Below are 22,224 nucleotides of genomic sequence, written 5' to 3' on the forward strand. Positions count from 1 at the left end.
CTCTATTATAGTTCACCGGTTTCGTTTGAACGGTATATATAATTAATTGCACATACATACTTACAGTTAAATAGTATAACTGGTATCGATTCATATTATATCGCACATACAAATATCGGTGTTTATTACATGTATATTCAATTTTTTTACAAGCCTTGGAAAACTTGAATTTAATCGTTCTTATTTATAAATATCGTATACAGTAGCGGATGATTATTATATATATATATATAAGTTCGTATTTCGTTTTTCCTTTTATACAGTTTCAAAGGAAGGCACTTGTGGGCCTAGATGGTCCTGTTGCATATAGATAGTACATTGCACATAAAATATATACACAGATGTATATATATATATATAATAATAATAACAATAATAATAATAAAATTTTATAATAATACATACGTATATGTAATGTAAATGACGACATGATATTTTTTTACACTAGGAAAAGTTAACCGACCCGCGGTTAATAATTCTCAATTCGTTTATACATCGTTAAAAAAATTCACTTTTATACAGGATTCCTCGATTCTTGGAATATTTAAAACACTTTATCATACCATTTCTTCGCAAAGTTCTTTAAAGTCCTTTTCTAGAATGTCGCGGACAGTCTATGCTCTCTTACTCTGATAGCAATTCAGCCCATGAGAGATGAATTTTTTTTTTTTTTATTCTAATTTAAAAGAAAAACTACCAGAAATGTCAAACACTCGTGTAAGATATATTCTGTTTGGCTAAAGTGACGCCGGTCTTACCGGGCAAAACGACGAGCGGAGTGCTCACTTTGGACGATGAATCGCTGTCCGAAGAGCTACTTCCACTTCCTGGACGCGGCACGCACGTTTCTGCGTTCACGTCCTGGAGCTGAGCGTGTTCGTAGCTTCTCCTGTTCCTCGCGATGACCGAACTCGTCGGAAGCTTAAGGTCCCGTCTAACCGCCTCGGGACTTGACAGCACAACCGAACCCTCGACGATCCCAGATTCGGGCGACATTTCGGAAGGTGATGACAAGTAGCTGGCCAATGCGACCTGGTGAAGGTTCGGAGGTTCGTTTTTCGGGCCTACCGGCCCCTCGATTTCGATCTCAATCTCCTTTTTCGCATTGTCGTCCTTACGCCGTCTCGATTTCGCGTCCCTCGACTCCTTGGAACTCTTTACCACCGAAGTACTCCGCTTCGGCGTCGTCGTCAGGAGTTCTTTGCTTCCGGGTTGCCATCGCGAACCGATCAGGTTCTCCCTGCTACCGATGTTCAAGTTCCTCGTACTGCCGTGCAAGCTTTCCGCCTTTTCCAACGTCGGTTGATTCTGGCGTTTAGAAACGTTCAAATTCCTCCGCGAACCGTTCAGAGAACGCTTATCTTCGTCTTGACTTGCCTGAAGGTTTCTGCTGCTTAGGTTCCTCCGCGATCCGTTCAACGACCTTTTCTCCGCCTCGTCAGAGGACGGATTGTACCTGACGAAGTGTCGACGACCTGAGACTAGCGGTCTACTAGCCTCGAAGATCTCGAGGTTCTTCTTGCTGCCGAATTGTCGCATCGTCAGGAAACTCTCGTCCCTTGAGAGATGACCGCCTACCGGATTCCCATCTTCTTCGTACACTATCTCACGACTGTTCTTCAGGATCTCTCTGTTCACAGAGTCCGGTAGTTGGTGGAGATCGTCCTCGTCGATTACCTCAATCGCGTCCAAGTCACCCTCGTGGTTCTTGTAATGCTGATTCGCCGGTTCTCGGTGCTGATTAGCCGGCTGATGATGATGATGATTATGATTATGATTATGATGATGAGACGCTATCGAGTTGTCTCTGTAAATACTTCGCCCGATTGCACTGTCTTCTAAACTGTTATCGCTTTTCGTACTTTCCGCGTGTACCAGTCGGTGTCCGGGTGCTCTTATTCCCGTATGTGTGTTAACGATGTGGCCACCTTGCATATTATTCTCTTGATAATTCTCAATCAAGAGTCCGTCTTCGTCGACGAGGTAACCTGCAAAATTTCTCTACTATTCCGGAAAAATATTCTCAACAATATCAAATTGCAAGTTAGACCAGCACCTTATATTTTCACTCTTTCGAAAAGAGAGGAATTTCTGTGTTTTTGTTCTTATCTTTTTTGTGCTCTCACGTTCCTCAATCACCAGAAACCTCGTGCATCCTCGTTAAACTTAGTGTACCATAGTGTATAATGTATATGTATGTAGTAAATGTAGTACGGAGTAATGAAGAGAGAGAGAGAGAGTTAACGGGACTTGAACACCAATAACCCAAAAAAAGGTGAAAAAAAAATAACGAAATACGAAGAGATAAAATTGAATCATGCGTACGTAAGAAAAGGGAGCAAATGAACCGAATATTATTTGTGTATACCTATAGTTTTTCCCAAGGATAAAAAAAAAATATATATTTATACATAGACAGTCGGACATTGATAGACGAGCGACGACAAACAGACTTCGACAGTATTCACCTGACACATACATAATTGTTTTGCAATATTCTCCAGGACATGGTTTCCTCTTGTTTTTCTTCATCTCAGATTCACATTAAACAGTGCACACGTTACTAGATTACGATAAGTGATACGACGGCACAACCGATCAAAGCAACATCGCGTGGAATATTGTGCTTCTCGTTTATTAGACGTTGATCCTTGTCCTCGAGACTGACCAGATCCTTCCAATGGATTGAAAAATTTCGACGTTGATAAAGAGACACAGAGTGTGACACGTGTAGGAAACACTAACGGGTTTTACGACAGAGACATTCACGTGTTACATATCGATTCCCCATCGTGAAGAGATCGATTTTTTCAATTATCAGGTGGTTCAGTGATAACCGGTATCTCTAGGTGAAGTCTCGGCTGATCCTGGCCTGGCACTAGACGTGTTCCGGAATTATGATCCAGGTGAAAAGCCTGCGTCAGGACAGCTGGGGCTGTTCTTGGCTCGCTTGGAACCTTCCGCATACCACCACCGGCATCTGCGATACCAGCGTCAATAACAGTCAGACGATAAGGACATAACCACCCATTGAAGCGTATACGTTAAGCATTGCAGCGGTAAGAATAAGCAAGTGGTAACGACAAGAAAACACAAAGAGTGAAGAGAAGTGGAAGAAGCTTCTCGGGTTAGTTTTGGTCAACGCATGCGAGCTTGAGTAACCATCTTACTGCAGTGGATAGAGTGTTGGCGTTAGTGTCACCGAACCATTGTAAGTGTGGATGTGAATGGACTCACCACCGCCGTGTCGAAGGTCGTCTTGCACCCTGTAGAACTCTGCCAGCTCCCTGCCAGAGCACAATGGAGTGTCGACTTGAACGGTGCTGTTGAACAGCGAGTAGTCGACCTCGTATCCTTGGCGCTCCTTGGAGTAGCTGACCATTGGTTCGAACCTGTGACCCCATAATATTTCTTGAGGAAGGTAGGAGGACCTGGCCTGGGTCGTTTGACCGGTGGACTCTATGGTGCCTTCGAGTATGACGACGACCTCAAAGCGTTCGGTGAGCATGTTCTCAGCTGACATGTTGTAGAGTGGAGACTCGGCGTTTATCCTGTGGACGATGGTCGTCGGCCAGATGAAGAAGAGGTCGCTTTCGTTGCCGTCCGCACCTACGGTGAGCTCCTGTTGATGCTGGGACAGGAACTCTCCCTCCTTTGTTGTTCTCGAGCGAATTATCTGGGCTCTTATCGTCGCACCGATGATGTGCGACTTCCTCATGTCGCCGACCCTGAACATCAGGCACAGCTCACCGTCCCTTTGGCAGATTACCGCGTTGCGGGAGAAGAGGAGAGTCTGGGTTCTCTGTTTTGGTCTCGTCATCTTTGCGAATACTATGCCGACCATGAACGCCTGGATCATGACACCGGCTATGCTCTGTATACACATGACGAATATAGCCTCGGGACACTCTTCCGATGTTGCTCTGCTACCGTAGCCTATCGTGTGCTGCGTTTCGATTGAGAATAGGAAACAGCTGGTGAACGAGACCACGTTGTATATGCACGGTGTCCATTTGTTCTCAATCTGAACTGCCGGAAGGTGCTTCTCGTCGAAGTCACCGTGCGTGAAAGCTATCAGCCACCATATCACAGCGAAACCTAACCAGGACAACAGGAAACTCAGTGTGAAACACAGCAGCGTCCAACGCCACTGGGTGTCCACTAATGTCGTGAATATGTCCTGGAGGAAACGCAACGATCGTCGCGATATCCTCGATTGTAGCACGTTGCATTCTCCGTTCTTCAACACCGCCCGTCGACGGATTTTACGCACTGGGCCTGCTCTGTAACGGCTCCTGAAACAGAGAATATTAACGATCATGAATCGTCAACGATCTTTTACATCCTGAACGAGACTGTTTTCTCAATACTTGTGTTTCGTCCTTTTTTTTTTTTTAACCCTTTGAGTCACACGTTATTGTACGGCGTCAACTTTTATAACGAGATAGTATTCTGTGCTTTTCGGGATCGCTGGAATCAAGTTTCAAAAATTTAAGATCATGGATCCAATGTGGTGGATAAAAATTAACAACGATAATAATTTACATTATAATTAATGTTGATAGAATTATTTTAAGCTTCTCGATCATTAACCCAGAATCTTAATAACGGTTGGTCGTGAAATCAAAGATCATCAATCACTGTAAGTTCCGTGATCCATTGACATTGACTAAAAAAAGAACAAAAAAAAAAAAAGCAAGAAAATCGAGATCAACCAGCATTGACCTAGTTTTAATTGTTTGAGCTTGGTCTAATTTCGACCTCTTCACACCTTCGGATCGTGTTAAATTGCGGCAATAATTTTTCACGGACATTAGTTGTTCAAGTATAGTAATTATCGGTACTAATGTCCGAGATATATATATGCATATAAATGTTATACCCGATCGGCCTTGTTCTGACACACTTATGCATCATTTTTTATCATATTTGTGTTTTTCTTAGGCATATTTTTTACTTCACGTCAATATAAATGATGATTCTATATTGGCACAAGTGTACACGTGTATGTATACAATGTGCAAGTTCTGCGTGACGTTATTGTTAAACGTATAGGTATAATACATATATACCGTTATTACATCGATGCGACAGTTTTATTTCCGTTTCATCGAGTCTTATTTTTATTTTTAGTTTTATATTCTCTTTCCGTTCAAATACCTGCCATGTCCACATTGTACATACATGTTATACATATTATATAAGAAGCTATGTGCTGATATGCGAATTCTTTCGTTGAAATTCATGGGGGAAAATAGGTAAAGATTATCATCAAAGATAAGATAACCAGGGCTTGTAACATCGTTTCATTTATACATATGGTTGATGATTGTTGTATTCTTTCGTCCTTTATGCACAACGTGTTTAACATGTGATAAACTGATAAAATTGTCGCGCGTTCAATTCTACAAAGTGTTACACATATGTATGAAATATGTATTGTAATGTGTATGTAACATATGCCTATCATCGTTCTATGTAATATACGATAGAGACACTCAACAATTTGTGCGACAACGTGACAATCTTTGCGGAGAGAATTTTTTTTTATCTTAAACATACTTCGCAAATCTGTCATGTCTCTTTGTCTTTGTAGACGTGTAGGTTTTGTTTCTTTAATATTATTATTATTATTATTATTATTATTTATTCTCTTTTTAGTCATAACCGCGACGTTATAATTGTAAAAACGTCATTGCAAAGTATCGTAAATGTATGTTGTACTTAGAAGCAATTAGAAAATTCTTTACACTGATTATATTTTCGAAAAATCGAAGAACGGTAGAAGCAAACGAGTAAGCGAGGGAAAAAAATTTATAGACAAAAGCACGTCAACCTTGTTTTATATATGTATACATAATAACTACACATTATCTCAGGTGGTGTAGAAGAAGAGAGAGAGAGAGAGAAAAAAAAATGAATATGTTTTGAAGCTATTACGGTAATACACGACTTTGAAAAAATTAATTATTCATCGGTAAACTTGACGGGAAGACGCGGCACGTGAAAACGTTTTATTTACGTTTATCTACCGAGTGTCTGAATAATTAGGATCTCAAGTATTTGACACCGTGTAAATGTACCTACGAGGGTTTCCTTCGCATTGCGCATCGCGAATAATAGCCACAAACGAAGGTTTTTCATTCGAAAATTTGATGGCGTACCGACTCAACGTTACAACGATCTTATCGATAATCCTTTCAATATTTTCGGAACTTGGATTCGCGCACAATATACACAATGATGATGATGAAAACTGGGTTTTTATTCTTATTTTTCAAATTTGATTGAACGATTCGTACGATCGAGGGGTGGCTGAAAATATTATAAAAGTTATTAACTCTTTTCGCGGGTGATGAAACTGGTCGACTGGTCCACAATAACTAAGCGATGGGTAACGCTTTGCAAAAATTTTCAAAGCCCGCAGCTTTGTTCATTTATTCCATAATAAACAATAATTATCGTTCTTATCTCTAAATTTAATTCTCTTTGTTGTGAAATTTATTACATTGCTTTTTATGTACTTATTATCTTATACTACATAGAGATGGAGAAACTAAACGTCATGCGATCTCTCAGCTTTTCATTTATTCGTTTAACCCTTTGAGTCATTATATTCAGACAACTTTTTAATATATTTCTTTGCCGTTTTTTTTGCTATTTCAATTCAAATTGTGGGTTCTTGGGGCCACTGATTACAAATCTAAAATCAGACATTCATCGAGTTTTTTGACCGAATTCGATCAAATTTAAAATTTTCGCTCACCATATTGGATCTGCAATATCAAATTTTCAAAATCAGATTTCAGATTCGTAATCACCGACCCCGGAAACCATAGAACATATACTATATTGTTATAAAAGTTTATTCAACACAATAATGTATGACTCAAAGGTTCAACTGCACGATTACAACTCATTGTCAGATCAGAAGATTTTTATGAAAAGATTTTTTTCTTCCTTCAAGTCTACTGGAAAAAGATAACTTTCGAATATTTAATCCATCCTAATAATAAAATCCGATCTTTCGCCCTTTGACGGTCAATCTCAAGCCTTTCCACTCGATGTTATCGGCTTAGAAATCGATAATCTATTACCTTGAAACCATATCTTTACGTACGAACCACGTAACCTGCTAAAGATTAAACGTAAATATTGTCCATATACCTATCATCTGTCTCTATAAAAGATAAAAAAGAAATCGTCAAATTATTTTCAACCCCTTGATTTGTTCACAGAAGTTAAACGGTCCGACGAAGGCTTTGTTTGAATTGATAATAGAAAATTTGACAATGAGATACGAGCTTAGACGAAGCGAGTAAGTTGATAATTCAGTTCAAGGAAATACGTCACGAGAAGAGATATCGTCTCGTGATCTTATCGCCGGTGAAATAATCATCAGAACTAATTCCGTACTACATGGCTGAGTCGTTTCTTTTTCGTTCTTTTTTTCTTCTTTCTTCTCACCTTTTCTTTTAAACAATTATTATTTCTATCGACGATTAAATCGAATCTGTGAAGAAATTCGCGATAGTTTATAAATTGTTTTTTTTTTTTTTTTTTCTTTTCTTTCTTTCTTGTTTTCACACGCATGTAAAACGGGAACGCTAAAACCATTCCAACGATAATAAATATCTGTAAAAAACGTCGCGGGTTGAGTTTCTATATAGTGGAAGCAAATCTTGCCGTGTACAAGTTTAACAACGAGATGAAAAGAGCAATACTCTATTCTTCTCCCAGCGTCTTTTAACGTCGCGGTCTATAATAGATACTCACGTCCTGTAATTTCTACGTCTGTGTATTTGTATGTGTGTGTATATATATATAAAATATATTTTCTCTATACACGTGTGACTCGTAAGTTAAAGTGAATTTCAAATCTCCGTCATAATAATAATAACAATCACACGTCTGAACGCGGTGTTATAAGTGTGTAACAATTATACGCATTATGTTTTTTTTTTTTTTTTTTTTTTTCTTCTTCTTCTTAAACCCACCTTTGCGCTTATCGGGCTTTTTGTCATGCACGGATGTTTCAAGGCTTGTGCGCCACTGTGTCATGCAGGGATCACAATAGTTGGATACCTTGTACACTAAACTTCTCAAGATAAGAGGTCGCCTCATTATTCAAGGTGGCTAACAGACGGAAAATCTCAATTCAATCGTCACACCAGCTAAAACATGACTAATATTCTTTCATTTCGGTTTCATTAAGTATTAGCATAGGCATGCCGTGAAAGAAAAAAAAAAACATATATATATAAAAGCTTAACCGAATCCACTTCGTTCCTCAAAATTATTCGCATCGTGCAAACTGCGGTTTTAGATTTTTTTTTTATTTTAATTAGACGTCCGTGTACGTATATGTTTATCTGTATTATACGTGTTTAATAACCCGATGAATGAACGAAGCCAGTAGATTTTATTACCTAAATGCGTGTATACCTATCGATATTATTTGCTCAGTCGTTAATTAATATTTCACGTGAAACCGGGAGAAAAATAAACTAATGAAGAGAAGGAAAAAAAAAAAAATTGATAAATGAGTATAGTTATAATAATGAAAAAGCGGTAATAAAAAAGTTTGCGTTTTATTTTAAATTCCTTTTTTCATCCCGAAAGATGATTGTCGTTTTATTTAATTAAATACTTCGTCGTCGTCATCGGCGTGAATAAAATTGTGAAATACCTGCTTCTGAACGATGCATTCGGGCTTTTTGGCACCCCAACGATGATCGGCATTTGGGCCCATCCTGGTATCAAATTTTGTTCGTCACCGCTATCCGGGGAGTAACATTGCCCGTTCGAATTACTACTCGGTATTCCGCCGTTTGTGCTCATATTATATACCGCGAAAACGATTATACTTGTGCAACAATAGACAACAAAGAAGATTAAAAAAAAACAAGAAAGAAAAATTCACCTTTCACTGTAACGCACAAATAAGATGTTTAAAAAATAAAATCAAACTAAAAAAAACAAAAACAGAAAACACTCAAATCATTACTAATCTCGAATAATCTATTAATTATGCAAGTTATCACGAAAATTTGAATAAAAATCGTATTTTACGAAAATCTAAACGCGGTTCCTCTTCTCTCCAAACTCTCGTCTCTTCGTTTCTGTCAGTTGCTATTTGGTTCCTCCGATCATTATACTCGCAGATTTATACAAACATCTTCTTTTAGTGTTTTTTGTTTTCTCAAACTTTTTTTATCCTCTCTCTTTCTCCCTCATGACGTCGTTACTTCATCCGACGAGCAGTTCTCGCGATTATAAACCACGTCATAATCGCAATTCATGGAGACACTTTGATATCCGAAGCTACGGTGGGATGATTTTTTAAATAACGTTTGATCGACTGACGATCGTCGTCGATCTTTCAGGTACACGCGTCGCGGCTTCGTCGACTCGTTACGATATACTGATCACACGTAATATCTTGAAACGTTTTATATACCGTCGGTTCGGTGTTGACCGTCCGACCAATTATCGGCCTCTAAATGACGCGTTTGCACTGGTAATTTGCAAAAACAGAGCGAGAGAGAGAGAGAGAGAGAGGTGGGGAAAAAAGGAAGGAAGGAAGGCAGAAAAAAATAATAAAAAATAAATTACTGCCAGCGCGAGTCTAGCAAATTAGATTAGTGTCGATCCATATAAATATCGTTATATATCTATACACACGTCATCTTTCTCAAATATCATTATTATTATTACTATTAGACCTCTATAATACGTTTGAAAAAAAGAATGGTGTATTTTTGAATGAAAAGAAAAAGAAGAATAAAAATCAAATCACGGTGGTTTTTTTTTTTTTTTGTTGACAAGGAAAATATTGAATTCAAGTTTTCTTTGTCTTTGACAAGAAAAAGATCGAACTCAAGTTTTTTATCTTTGACAAGGAAAAGATCGAAATTAAGTTTTTGTCCGCATTTATAATCTTGTTAATTATTTTTTTTCCGACCGTTTTTTGTCGTTTGAAAATAAATTTCGGTATTCTTGCGGATACTGGACGCGTTAAAAAAGAAAAACAAACGTCGCGGAAATGAGGCGAAGAAGGTAGAATCGTAAGCGCGCGATTCTTGGGTGACGGCTGCGCGACTGACGATTTGCTCCTCACGACAATCAACGTTTCCAATTTCTTATCAGAGATGCGTTTAGCCTCTTACGACTTACGCGCGGCGTTTGCAACGCCTTATCAGATCATTCGGCTCGCAAAACTTGTGACTAAGTCGAAAATTCGCGAGGCCTAAGTGCCCCGTCAAATATATATATATATATATATCCGCGCCTTTCGACACGACACTTTGCAGACACTTTTTGCCAACAAAACCGACCCACCGTATAATCACCATAATATCATCTACATAGACTTGAATTGCGCTGATTAAAGCGAAACTTAGCGCCGTCTACGTCGGGTTCTAATGTTCTATTAATCTTATCGTGTTTGCCTAGCATAGACGCGTCTACGTCTAATATTTGTTTCACCTTTTTGTCGTATGAATTCTCTTCATTTTTTTTTTTTTTTCCTTTCTTGTGATTTTTTGTCATTTTTTTACACTCTCTCTCTCTCTCTCTCTCTCTCTCTCTCTCTCTCTCTCTCTCTCTCTCTCTCCTTCTTTTTTAGATGTTTTTAATTTATCTTATCTTCTAATTTTTTCCGCTTTTTCTTTTACTTTTACTTTTTTCCTCCTTTCCGTAAGAGTTTTTCACGCTTTTTAACCTCCACAATTCACCTAAATAGCATCGATATGACGTAGTACTTGATAATTACAACCGTTGTGCTAATCATTATTAGGTTTATTAATACGTGGGAGTAACGCGTTGGTTTTATCGCTTTACGCGGTTTAAATGATAATAATTTATACGTTGTTAGACCAATCTTGGAATTTTTTGAGTCTTGTATAACATAATCAAGTCAAGCAATTTTACTACTTATCGTCGTTTTCTGCTAACACGCGACGTTATGGCTCTTTTATTTTGTTTATTTAATTATTATGTTATTATTTTATTAATTATAGAAAAACAAATACTACGGTGTAAGAAATGGTTTCGTTTCCGTGAATCGTTTCTAGATTATAATTGCACCACTGCAATTAAATGATGAAATTTTATTTCATACAATTAGTAGTGCGAGGTCAGATTCATTTTATTGCAAATAAATTGAGGCCTTTTATTCCAATTTTCCAAACTTGGAATAATTTTTTACTCCGAACGAATTTTACTGTTCCTGTTTTCTTTTTTTGCTTCTTATTAATTCAATTTCGAAACGTTAAACTTTCCTCGATAATAATAATTCAACAATGTTTGCATACAGTGACTTCCGATATATCGCGTACAATTAATTAATTATCGTCGATCATGCAATTGGTTTGTTTTCTCCAACATTTATTATAAATGTTTTCGCGTTATTTCAATCTCTGTTTATTACAATATCGTTCCCCCATATGTACATACATATATAAATATATATTTCGACTAGCCTTTATTTACTCGAGTGCAGTTAATAATGATGGATCATCTTGGTATATATATGCTGTAGGCGCGTGATGCATAATTAAATGTATATATTCTATCGAACTTTTTATGGACAATTGCATGGGAAGGATTGAGTGCGCAGCAAATAAACATCGAGTCGGGATTTCACTTCGTATTATGTATATGATCGATTATTTTTTCTACATAGGTGTACAATAAATTTGAAAATATAATAGGTTGCTATAATTATATTCCATCAGAGATCTTCTTTGCATATAATGTCAGGTACTCTCAACGTTTATTTCACCATAGAATTCGCAGGTCCGTGATAATATTTGTGAAATGAAATTTTATTACAATTAGGATCTACCATAACGTAAAGACTACGTTTTTGTAAACCTGATTTGATCAATACGGTATGAATATCGTAAATAAATAAATTCCAATCGCTTTCAAAGCATAACGCAATAATTAACGCTGAGCGATCAATTACCAGTGATAAATTATTCCAATTAATAACAATTAATTCACTTATATGCACATACGTGCAGTTTACGTGTCATAATACATAAATTTATACATCACGGTGATGATATTTTTTTTAACAAAGGATTTCTCTCCCACTTTCACATGCAGCAAAATACTTTACAAAATTTATTACATTTTTATACATATATATCTATATTTAATATACCATACAAACGATTTTCGATTCATAACGAAGCTGATCGACTAGCGTAGTTCGATTATCGAAATGAAGACAGATTTAATAAATTTTTTTTTTTTTTTTAAATAAACTCGATCTGTCCCCGATTAAATTTATCAATTCGGTGATTTTAAATTCATGAAATTCCTACGCAGGATTAAAAATCGCTTAGATAAAGTAAAAAAAAAAAAAAAAAAAAAAAAAAAATCAGTCGATCGCATCGATCTAACTCTGCATCGTGATGAACGTACGAATCAATCAATCAACGAATGAATGAATGAATGAACGAATGAATGAATCGTGCGGATAGATCGCGTGTTACGTTCTACCTTCGTTCAATGAACCAACCAGCTCGGACGACTCCTTGGGCGTATAATCGAGGGTGATTTCCGAAGGTTAGACGGGCTCGATTTCCGGCAAGCATGCAAACCGAGGATGAGAGCAGCCGGCGAATCGTCGGAGATGCAGACGAGCGTTTCAGCAGTCATTGGCACTTCCTTCCTCTCCCTCTTCCGAGAAAAACTCCACCTCGATACTCAATGAGTCAAGGAGCTTCTGCAGGTTGCCCAAAAATCTCTAACATTTTTTTTTTCTTTTTTTTCTTTTCTTTCTTTTTTTCATCATCGATATTATCATGAGATAGTCGTACGTTGGAGTATATATGTAGATAATGTTTACCGAATTATTGTTATTTAATTGTTACTGTTCGCGATTTAAGAGTCGAAGATATCTCCTCGAAAATACTGGAATTAGAAACGAGAGCTTCGATATCAATGCTTCGCTTTCAACCCTTTGAGTCACACATTATTCCATGGCTTATGGGGTTGTTGGTTATGAATTTGAAATCAGTTTTCAAAAATTCAAGATTTTGGATTTCATATGGTGGACGAAAATTTCAAATTTCGTCGAATACGGTTGATAAAATCTATGCAGGGGTTTTCGACGTTTCTGATTGGATTCGTCATATTGAGTTTTCAAAATCGGATTTTAGATTCGTAATCAGTGACCCTGAAAACACCTCGACAGAGTTTTTTCACCGGATTCGATTGAGTTTGAAAGTTTCGTCCGCCATATTGGATTTGTTATCTTGAATTTTTAAAATACGATTTCAAATTGGTAATCAGCGACCCCAAAAACTCATGATTTGTGTAAAAAAACATGTTTCGCAATTTTTTTTCAATCCAATTGCTTCTAACAACAACAATTTACGTTATATCGCAATAATTACTCTCCAGTATTGAAAACTTATCGGTATATTATCAGAAATAGCAAAAAACCGTTAATAAATATGTTGAAAAGTCCTCTAAATGTACAAAGAATTGGAGATAAAATAGATGGTAAGAATACTTACCATTATGACTCAAAGGGTTAAATCGCTTCGAAATTTTTCAAAATCTCTTAATAACGCCCGATTTACTAGGCTTGTAAGTTACATTAAAAACACTATTTTCCACAAATTGAACGAAACAGATTTTCTCACTCTTTCAGCAGTCCAATCGACATTGCGATTTATTGATCGTATCAATATTCCAACAATTCTAACAAACAAACAAACAATCTTCAGCGAGTAAAATGCACGATTCTAAACTGAAATACTCCAATTTTTAAATCACTCACTCACAAACGAAGCATCGATATCCAAGCATTTTTTAACAATTTAAAATTCACGTAATGACTTACAATTTTTTCTATTTTGCAAAAACTTTCTCCCAGCACGCGCGAATCCAATAATTCGTAAAATATTATCGCGCGATTACCTCGTGATAAAATGCGAGTACCTCAAGTATATATCGATAATCGGCGAAGCACCAAAGTTGTTCCCTCACGTTACGCGCGGATTTTCTACGACACGCCGACGAGTGCATTCGAACGCGCCTTGCAATCAATCCCACCTTCAATCTGAGACCGAGAGGCGAACTGAGGCCGTCTTATTTCTTGAACAACGGATCGGTAGCACTGCGGATATTCTACTGGGGTTGGAGAGACGGAATACATCTCTTCTATCCTTCGTGTCGTCGTCCGTCGTGTATAAGTTGCGATGGCACATGATGATCTACGGGCTTACAGTGTCAGTTCGCTTTGCCACTCTGACGTCATCCTTACGGCTTCGATAATCAAGCTTCATAATAAGACTAACAAGTTGTTAAGTAATAAATTTGTGCGAGATAATTTTTTACTAACAGAATGATTGCGTGCGAACAATATGTGTATGTATAACACGTTATATGTATATAGCTACGTCGGTGTATTATTATAGGTTTGCAAGTGTGTTCATCTGGTTGCCTGCTTGCCGTTCTCTGACGGCTCTTAAACAGGCCTGTGTGTGTGCAATGTGCGTGCAATAGTTCTTTAACCACCGCTCTGTACAGCCTTGCTGATCGTCGCCCTCACCTCGGTCGATAAACTCGTCCCCCTCCATCCCCCGTAAAAAGAGAGAGAGAGAGAGATACACAAAAAAATATATAAAAAATAATTTACAGCAATTATCCAATAGTGGAATTTTATGATCAGCGTCCTGTTCGAACCCTCTTCTCCCACCTTTTATAACCTATAATATAAGTGCCAAATGCCGCAGATCGACCTGCGCCATGCGCGCCGAATAATTTGGTCCCCACTTTCAAATCGCAGTCGTAGACGAATTGGCGGTTGTATTTGGGGGCGGGGTTGAAGTTCTGGATTTGAAAAGTTCCGAAAACGTCTGATTGTGTATTGCTTGGTGGCGAAAATTGGATTTAGGAAATCAAAATTTGGAGAAACGAAAAAGTTTTAATAGTCGGAGTCAAAGTTTTGAGATACAAGATTCCGAGAAGTTAAGTTACGATAGAGAAGAAATTTAAAAAAAATCAAGTTTCGATTGGGTAAAATTCGATGTCGAAAATGTAAAAAGTTAAAGTATACAAAATTCGAAAATACAGAAATTTGGACTACAAAAAGACGAAATATAAAAAGGGTTGAAAGATGGAACTCCAAAATCTATAATCTGTATACGATTCTATATTATCGAAACGTATTTTGACGATTCTACATTTTGGAATATGCTGTATTGTTTATACCTTTGTTTAGTTTTACTTCTTCACACTTCGACTTCCTACATTTCTAAATCCTGTAAATTAAACTTTCGTTTCTTTGAACAGTCGATAAAATTCGTGTCACAGGTGATTCGCACTGAATTCTTTTCAATTTCAACGAAATGAATAGTAATTCTTCAAAATTGTATTAACGTTACGTTTTTTAATTAAAAATAAATTCATACAGTCTTGATATTTATATCGTTTTTGATTTGTCACTACTAATCGAGCTAATATTTTTACTTCAAATTTCAACTCTTTATTTCATATTTCTTACCGCTTAGTCATTGTAGAAAAGTAGGTACTCTTGTTTTTATTTGACTGTGTGAATTTTATATCGCATTGCTAAGTTGTATGATAAAAAGAGAGAGGATGAGAGAGATCAAGGACAAGGAAAAAAATAAATATAAATATTTCTCAAGCTGTAACAGAGCTAATTTCTATAATATCATGAAAAATATGAAACCTCACGTCTTTTCTCTTGGAAAGATATTTTGATAATCCAGGAAAATTTGATTCATCAATATAACATCGGCATCGACGGATGTAGTGACACGTGCGTATTGTGCAGCGATGTAATGAAGGAAGAAAAAAAAGGACAAAGACAAAGCTGAATAATGAATAAAATGCGCGTGGAATTACTCGACGGTTATACACATATGTATATGTATATACTATATATGTATACACGAATCAGCGTATCAAACGCAGCGTTTTGCAATCAGGAAGATTCACCTCCCGGTTAAACAAGCTCCGTAACTCATAAACGCTCGGCATATATATCACACTCAGTGCTGAAATCTGTTTCCTTTCAATTTAAATTCCTAGTCCCGATTGCTGCTTTATATTATGTATAATACATCGGAGCTGCAGTGCAGCTGACATGAGATGAAATGCATATCCGTTATACTTATACTTATACTTATACTTATACTTATATGTGTATAATGCAGGAGGAGAACGCAACGAATATATATGTATTCTGCATATTATATATGCATGCATAGAGATAGGTATTAATACCTGCGATGTAATAACCTGCAGCTGATATCGGTTATAGGTATATCAGCTGGTGGTGAAAAGCGATAAACGACGACAACTCGACGACAGCTTGTCCAAACAAAGGTGTAAACATAATTAAGACGTGCTAATCAAACGCTTTGAAAGATACCGAAGGCTTGCAGGCACGAGTAACAATATAAAGTAAAAAAAATAATGATTCAACTAAAACCAAAAACAAATTATATATATCTATATATTAGGGTGGCGCAAAAAAACCGACTATTTTTTTTTTTTTTTCGAGTCTCGTGTGACAAAATGTTAGTTTTTGATGTTTCAAGAGCACACTCCAAAGAACAGTTCAAGAAAAAAATTTTTAAGAGGTCGCTCCAAATTTAAAAAAAATGTCAAAAATCGTCAAAAAATTAAATTAATAAAATTATATTTTCAGTATTTTGTTTGATTTTTAATTCATGTCGTGGTGTATTGTTATCGATTCTTTCTTACTAAATTGAAGAAAAAAAATTTATGAAATTTTAATATGAATATTAAAAGGTCGCTCAAAAAGATCTAAAGAAATGCACCAAAAAATTGGAAAAAAATTATACAAAATTCAAATTTTGGACTGAAACTGTCGGAAACTTGTTTTTTTTTTGTCTATAAAATTATACCGTAACGAGAAATTTTTTTTTTTTTTTCAATATCGATTTTTGACGATTTCTGACGTTTTAAAAAATGTGAAGCGATCTCTTAAAATTATTTTTTTGAACTGTCCTTTGGAGTGGGCTCTTAAAACATCAAGAACTAACATTTTGTCACACGAGACTCCATAAAAAAAAAAAAAAAAAAAAAAAATAGTCTGTTTTTTTGCGCCACCCTGAAATATATACTATATATAAGACGTGAAAATTCGTGGCCGCTGTTTTATCTTCCGTTATTCAAAACGTACAATTTTTACAAAGGTTTTGACAAATACATTTCCAAGCTGTAATATAAATGAACTTATGATGATTATCGTCGATACAGAGAACCGGAAGTACCTGTATGTGTGATTGCGTCGCGTATTGCTGGGTAAGAAAAAAAAGCCGAGTGTCGTCGCAGCGTCAATTAAAGGAATCCTAACAACCATCGAATTTGAACACCCAAAAATAGTTGCGTTTGATATATATTTATATATATATCTATAAGCGATCATTGGCAAACAGATGGAGAAATCCGGAGCGCAGGTACCGAGAGATATAATAATATCCTAGTGGCAAATAGATTGAGTAAATAATCGGTAAACGATGGAGAGCTGAGGTGTCTACGGTAAGCAATTATTTTTCCATCGCTGACCGACTGTCGCGGATAATTCTGGACGCTCTGCGATTATTACGCTAACATGTTTTCGCTATGATCCTTTCGTTGTGCGCGTGAATGCGAATATAACGTGTATGATTTTGCACATTGCATCGTACGTGTCTACGCATCTACGCCTGGAAAATTCTCCGCAATATTTTCTGCGTGGCTTTGATTTATTCGCAAAAGCTGACAACGAGCTTCTGAGCCCGGGTTTTAATTGCGATTTGCATCTACCTACACGCGAAGCTTACGTTAGTCATTAGTTGTAATTATAGATGTAATCACGGCGTAGATGTAACGAACGCCGCAGAGCTTGATCGCTGGTTAATTTCTTATTTCAAGGATTTTTAAACGGTGAAATGCTGCCCGTTGGTAGAATGATATTTTAATAATCGTAACGTTTTACGAAGATCGGAAAGAAGAGGTTCACGTTTTTATTTGATTTGAAAGAGAGAATTATTAATGACGGGAACGTGGCGTTTTAATTTTTAAAAACTATCGATTTTTCAAACTGTGTATAGTAGTTTTGACTAGGAAACTGTTGAAATTATTTCCCAACCTCATACCTTTCGAGTCAAAATTTATTTCTTTCAAGTCGGTTTAAAAGCGTTTTTTATATTGTATTTGTATACTTTTCTCGACTTACAAAAGACGTCCAATTTCACCAAGACAGAAATTCACGGAACTAAAAATCTTCGATCATTCGGAGTTTCCACTTTTCCGATTTTGTAATTTTCTCACTTTTGCACTTTCGGAACTTTCAGCCTCGGGTTTCGGACCATTCGTAACTTTGATGTTTCGTCAAAATTTTATTTCCGTATACTTGTAAGTTTCGTCAAAATTTTATTCCTTCACTTTAAGTTTCTTCACCAAAAAAATCAGAATTTCCCACTTTCGGAACTTTTCATTGTATATATCAATTGCATGTATATTTATTATAGGTTATACATATATAATACATTCGCAGAGACGAAGAAGAATTTTAAACGATGGATCTAATAATGTTTATGTAAATATACAGTAGATTACGTAAGAATCAACGTTACGAATATGACGTATGTACAACAAGTGTAAATATGTATATCTATATGTATATGTATATATATATATATATACAATACATATATATACACATACTTCTACTTACCTACAAATATATGCACAAGGTGCAGCGATTCTATGATCTGAAAGCGTTCGTGACTAGTCTTTCTATTGCTTTTTTATTTGTTTATGCTTTTTTTGCCAACTTTTTTGCTTCGCCTATTTCGTTTTTACGATTCATCGTAATCATCATCATGATCACGATCGTCATGAGCATTATCGAGCCTGAACTTCATACAGGATTATATCTTAATTTGTAACGCACACACTCGCTAACATAATAGTAATAATAATAATAATAATAACAGTAATAATAAGAATAAGAATAATATTATACTATACGATAAATGCGTCATTTTATTTTTTTGCCTGTAGAATATCGCAAAGATCCTCATCGTTGTACTGAAACGGTCTCAAGAAATATTACGTTTTGAATTATTGTTGTGTCTGATTTGAGTATGCATATCATGTTTATCCCGTTGATAAGAAACTCGATGACTTTCGAGAAAAAAAAAAACAAATTATGTTTTTTGCCTCTCATCGTCGTTCACCTCACGATTAAAAATATTGTAAGGACAAAGCAATCTGCGCAATTGTGTTTTTTATAATATACTCTACGCGTGATGGATTATGAAAAAAAAACAATAATAATAATAATTTGTTTGTGTTCCGTTGAGAAAACGTAAAAAAAAGAAATAATAATAGTAATTTGCTGTTATCATTATGTTCTTCATAGTAGAATAGCTGCGTGTAATTTGTACATATGGGGTGTTTCAGAAAAAATAATTTGCGACTTTCCACTATAGTACCTCCTGAAAAATTTTGTTTTGGTTCAAAGAAAGATTCAGTCTAAAGATGAGCGTTTTACGTTGTGTGGAAAATTAGTAAATATTAAGATTCCATTGCGGTGTGGTGCTTAAAAAATCATATTTTAAATCACACAGACCAGAGCAATCATCTGCGTGAATTTTTTTCAGATTTCAAATTTTTTGTTTTTTCCAAATTTAACCGATGGTAAAAAAAAAAAATTTTAAAAACATTCCGAGATCTTTTTGGGTCGGTATAAACATCATACTAAAAACTGATTGAAATCGAAGAGAGTAAGCCACATGGGCTGCTAATTTGACGTGGAATGCCCCATGTATATACAGACTGACTTGCTGACGACTGAACGGTCGAATTCGTGTGCGCTAAAATTCGATCGCAAGAACAATTGTCTTATCAGGGCGACCAACATTCATAAGTTCATGTAACGAGTCGCCGCTATGTGTATAACCTCAAAAACGTTGGTCACCCTGACAAAACAATTGCTCTCGCTTCCGAATTTTAGCGCATGCGCATTCAAGCATTAAGTCGTCAGCAATTCACTCCCATTATATAATATATATATACGTACTCTAGTAAACTTTCTACATTTTAGCAAACGTGACGAGGTTTCGGGATAATTCGTATAGTATATGTTGTATATGGGGTATCCTATGCCAACTCGACCAATGTTAAACCCCGATCGTCTGAAAATCATTTAATGTTTTTTTTTCTAACATTTTACTCGGTAAAAAACTTTTTCTTTTTATCACCTAATTCGGAATATTTTCATTTTTAAGCCCAAAATTATTTTTACTAACCAGAGTGGCGCATCATCGAATTGGTGACACCGAACATTTACAAGTAAATTGACCCTTGTTTGACGCTTACGATTTCATCCTGTGGTAATTTTGGGTTTAAAGATTTCAAAATTCTGAATTAGATGATATAAAAAAAGGATAGAAAAAAATTGGACCCACGTTTTCCTTGATGGGGGATGTTTTGTATGATTCACTGGATTTTAGAGAGTTTTTTCAGATTTAAAAAAATGGGCATTCCCAATCGACTTGAAATTATTTATATATATAAAAATAAAAAAAATAGACGGTTTGATAAAAAAACATTAAAAAAAATTCAGGTCGCGTTTTTCACCGAGTTGAATGTTAGAAAAACACATGAAATGATTGTGAAATGGTCAGGGTTTAACAACACTGGTCGATTTGGCGTGGAATACCCCATATGTATATATGTGCAGATATGGTACATAAAAGGATTTATTCGAACGTAAAACGAAGTGACTAATTGTATAAAGAGGAAGAATAAGAAACTCGTGTAGAGTATGTAAAATACGAATAGCGAAACTCTTTGCAGCGGTGGAACGATGATTTCTGAAAAAAGGAAGAAAGAGAGGGAAAGAGAGAGAGAGAGAGAGTAAGAAAGAAGGAAAGAAAGAAGGAGAGACCATTCTAAACCGTTTTTATTTACCTTCCTGAATCTTGCCGTCCCATTCCTCCGCCGATGCTGCTGCTTTGCGTGCTGACGCGAATAAGTGTTATATTTTTCGGCAAGCTTGGAACGGTTGGAATTTTTTGCGGCATCGATAATAACGGGGATTCGCATCTTGGCTGGAGATGATTTACCGATTGGTTATCTCCACCTTCATGGAGTATTTCCATCTCTCTCTCTTCCTCCTCTTCTATCGTTCCCGGCAAACGGAACAACTTTTGCGACGGTTCTTCCATACCCTCGGCAGCTTTACGCGTTAGTATCTACTTCCGGTTTAATCACACTATCAGTTTATCCACAATTGTTCTTCGCTATTCACATCATGTTTTATTGATGGTAACATCTTATTCCATCCTATTTCTTTTTTTATTTTTTTTTTTTATTTTTTTTTTTTTTTTGTTTTTATTCTCTTTATTTCTTCTTCTTTCTTTTTATATTTTTATACTATCAATACACTGTCATCGGGATAATGTTTATGACTTTTATTGCTACGATTAATTGTCACAGAGTGCTTATCTTGTTTGCTTTTTATTATTTTTACATTTATTTATTTATATTACTTAAACTTTGGTCACGAATGAAACAAATTTTATTACATCATTTGAAAACTCTATTTAAGGAACTATAAAGAGTTATTACTTATATATATATATATATCTTTGGTCGAATCAATGCAAATTTTCTTTCCTTCTCTCTCTTATGTCTTTCGTGTTTTTATTGTTCTAGTCACTCGTTTAAATGCAATTAAACAAATAATACACAATTCTTCTTTCCTCTTATATCGATCAGATTATTACCGACGCCCATCGTCGCTGCATTTTCACTTATTTTATACACGCCTTTTCCCCCGTCACTTTATAATACGATTAGAAATTAAATGTGATGGACTTTAAATCTTGATAATATCTATGCAGAAAGTCAGCTCCTGTTCGGGCATCGAAATCACCGTCCAGCTTTTCACGTTAGCCCGTAGGAATTAATTAATATCAAAAGCTTACAGGCACTTTACAGGGATTATCGAACGTACTTAAATCGAAGAAAATATAATCAACGGTTCTTTCACTATTTTCATAAAATTTGCATTTTGGCACTGATTCAAAATCTGCGATAAATCGGCACTTTCACTTATTCTTCTTCCTCCTCTTCAATTCTGCACTTCAGTATATATAAAAACGTTAACAATATTATCATTTAACAACAACAAGTCTCGATGAGCGCGAT

At 36.0% G+C, this 22,224-nt stretch overlaps 2 protein-coding genes and 1 long non-coding RNA gene across 4 annotated transcripts in view; 1 reads left to right on the forward strand and 2 right to left on the reverse strand.

The window, feature by feature from the left end:
- The window catches only part of LOC124416792, a 63,985-nt gene that overhangs the window by 8,691 nt on the left and 33,070 nt on the right, over nt 1-22,224 (forward strand). Inside the window, exon 2 of the long non-coding RNA XR_006930810.1 lies at nt 3,075-3,076. This is a non-coding gene — a long non-coding RNA (uncharacterized LOC124416792). The remainder of the gene's footprint in view (nt 1-3,074; nt 3,077-22,224) is intronic.
- On the reverse strand, nt 706-21,268 carry LOC124416779. The gene is made up of 3 exons (XM_046898109.1): nt 20,983-21,268; nt 3,238-4,295; nt 706-1,988 (listed from the first exon to the last, which is right to left on the reverse strand). Exons 1-3 carry the CDS (start codon nt 21,237-21,239, stop codon nt 706-708), a joined length of 2,598 nt encoding a protein of 865 aa, XP_046754065.1. The 5' UTR covers nt 21,240-21,268.
- Nucleotides 4,164-22,224, reverse strand: part of LOC124416780 (ATP-sensitive inward rectifier potassium channel 12-like) — a 49,083-nt gene continuing 31,022 nt past the window's right edge. For both annotated transcript variants that reach the window (XM_046898110.1, XM_046898111.1), the window contains exon 10: nt 4,164-4,295. The gene's annotated coding sequence lies outside the window, so the exon portion shown is untranslated. The remainder of the gene's footprint in view (nt 4,296-22,224) is intronic.

Source organism: Diprion similis, chromosome 3, assembly GCF_021155765.1.
Source record: "Diprion similis isolate iyDipSimi1 chromosome 3, iyDipSimi1.1, whole genome shotgun sequence".
In the NCBI taxonomy this organism is placed as follows: domain Eukaryota; kingdom Metazoa; phylum Arthropoda; class Insecta; order Hymenoptera; family Diprionidae; genus Diprion; species Diprion similis.

Bases quoted from the DNA above. Each gene is read 5' to 3' on its own strand.
- LOC124416779 (XM_046898109.1), bottom strand. From the start codon at position 21,239: ATGGAAGAACCGTCGCAAAAGTTGTTCCGTTTGCCGGGAACGATAGAA. The intron at 4,296-20,982 runs GTAAATAAAAAC...TCTCTGTTTCAG, and splicing joins GGACGGCAAGATTCAGGAAG to GAGCCGTTACAGAGCAGGCC. The intron at 1,989-3,237 runs GTGAGTCCATTC...GAAATTTTGCAG, and splicing joins CGACCTTCGACACGGCGGTG to GTTACCTCGTCGACGAAGAC.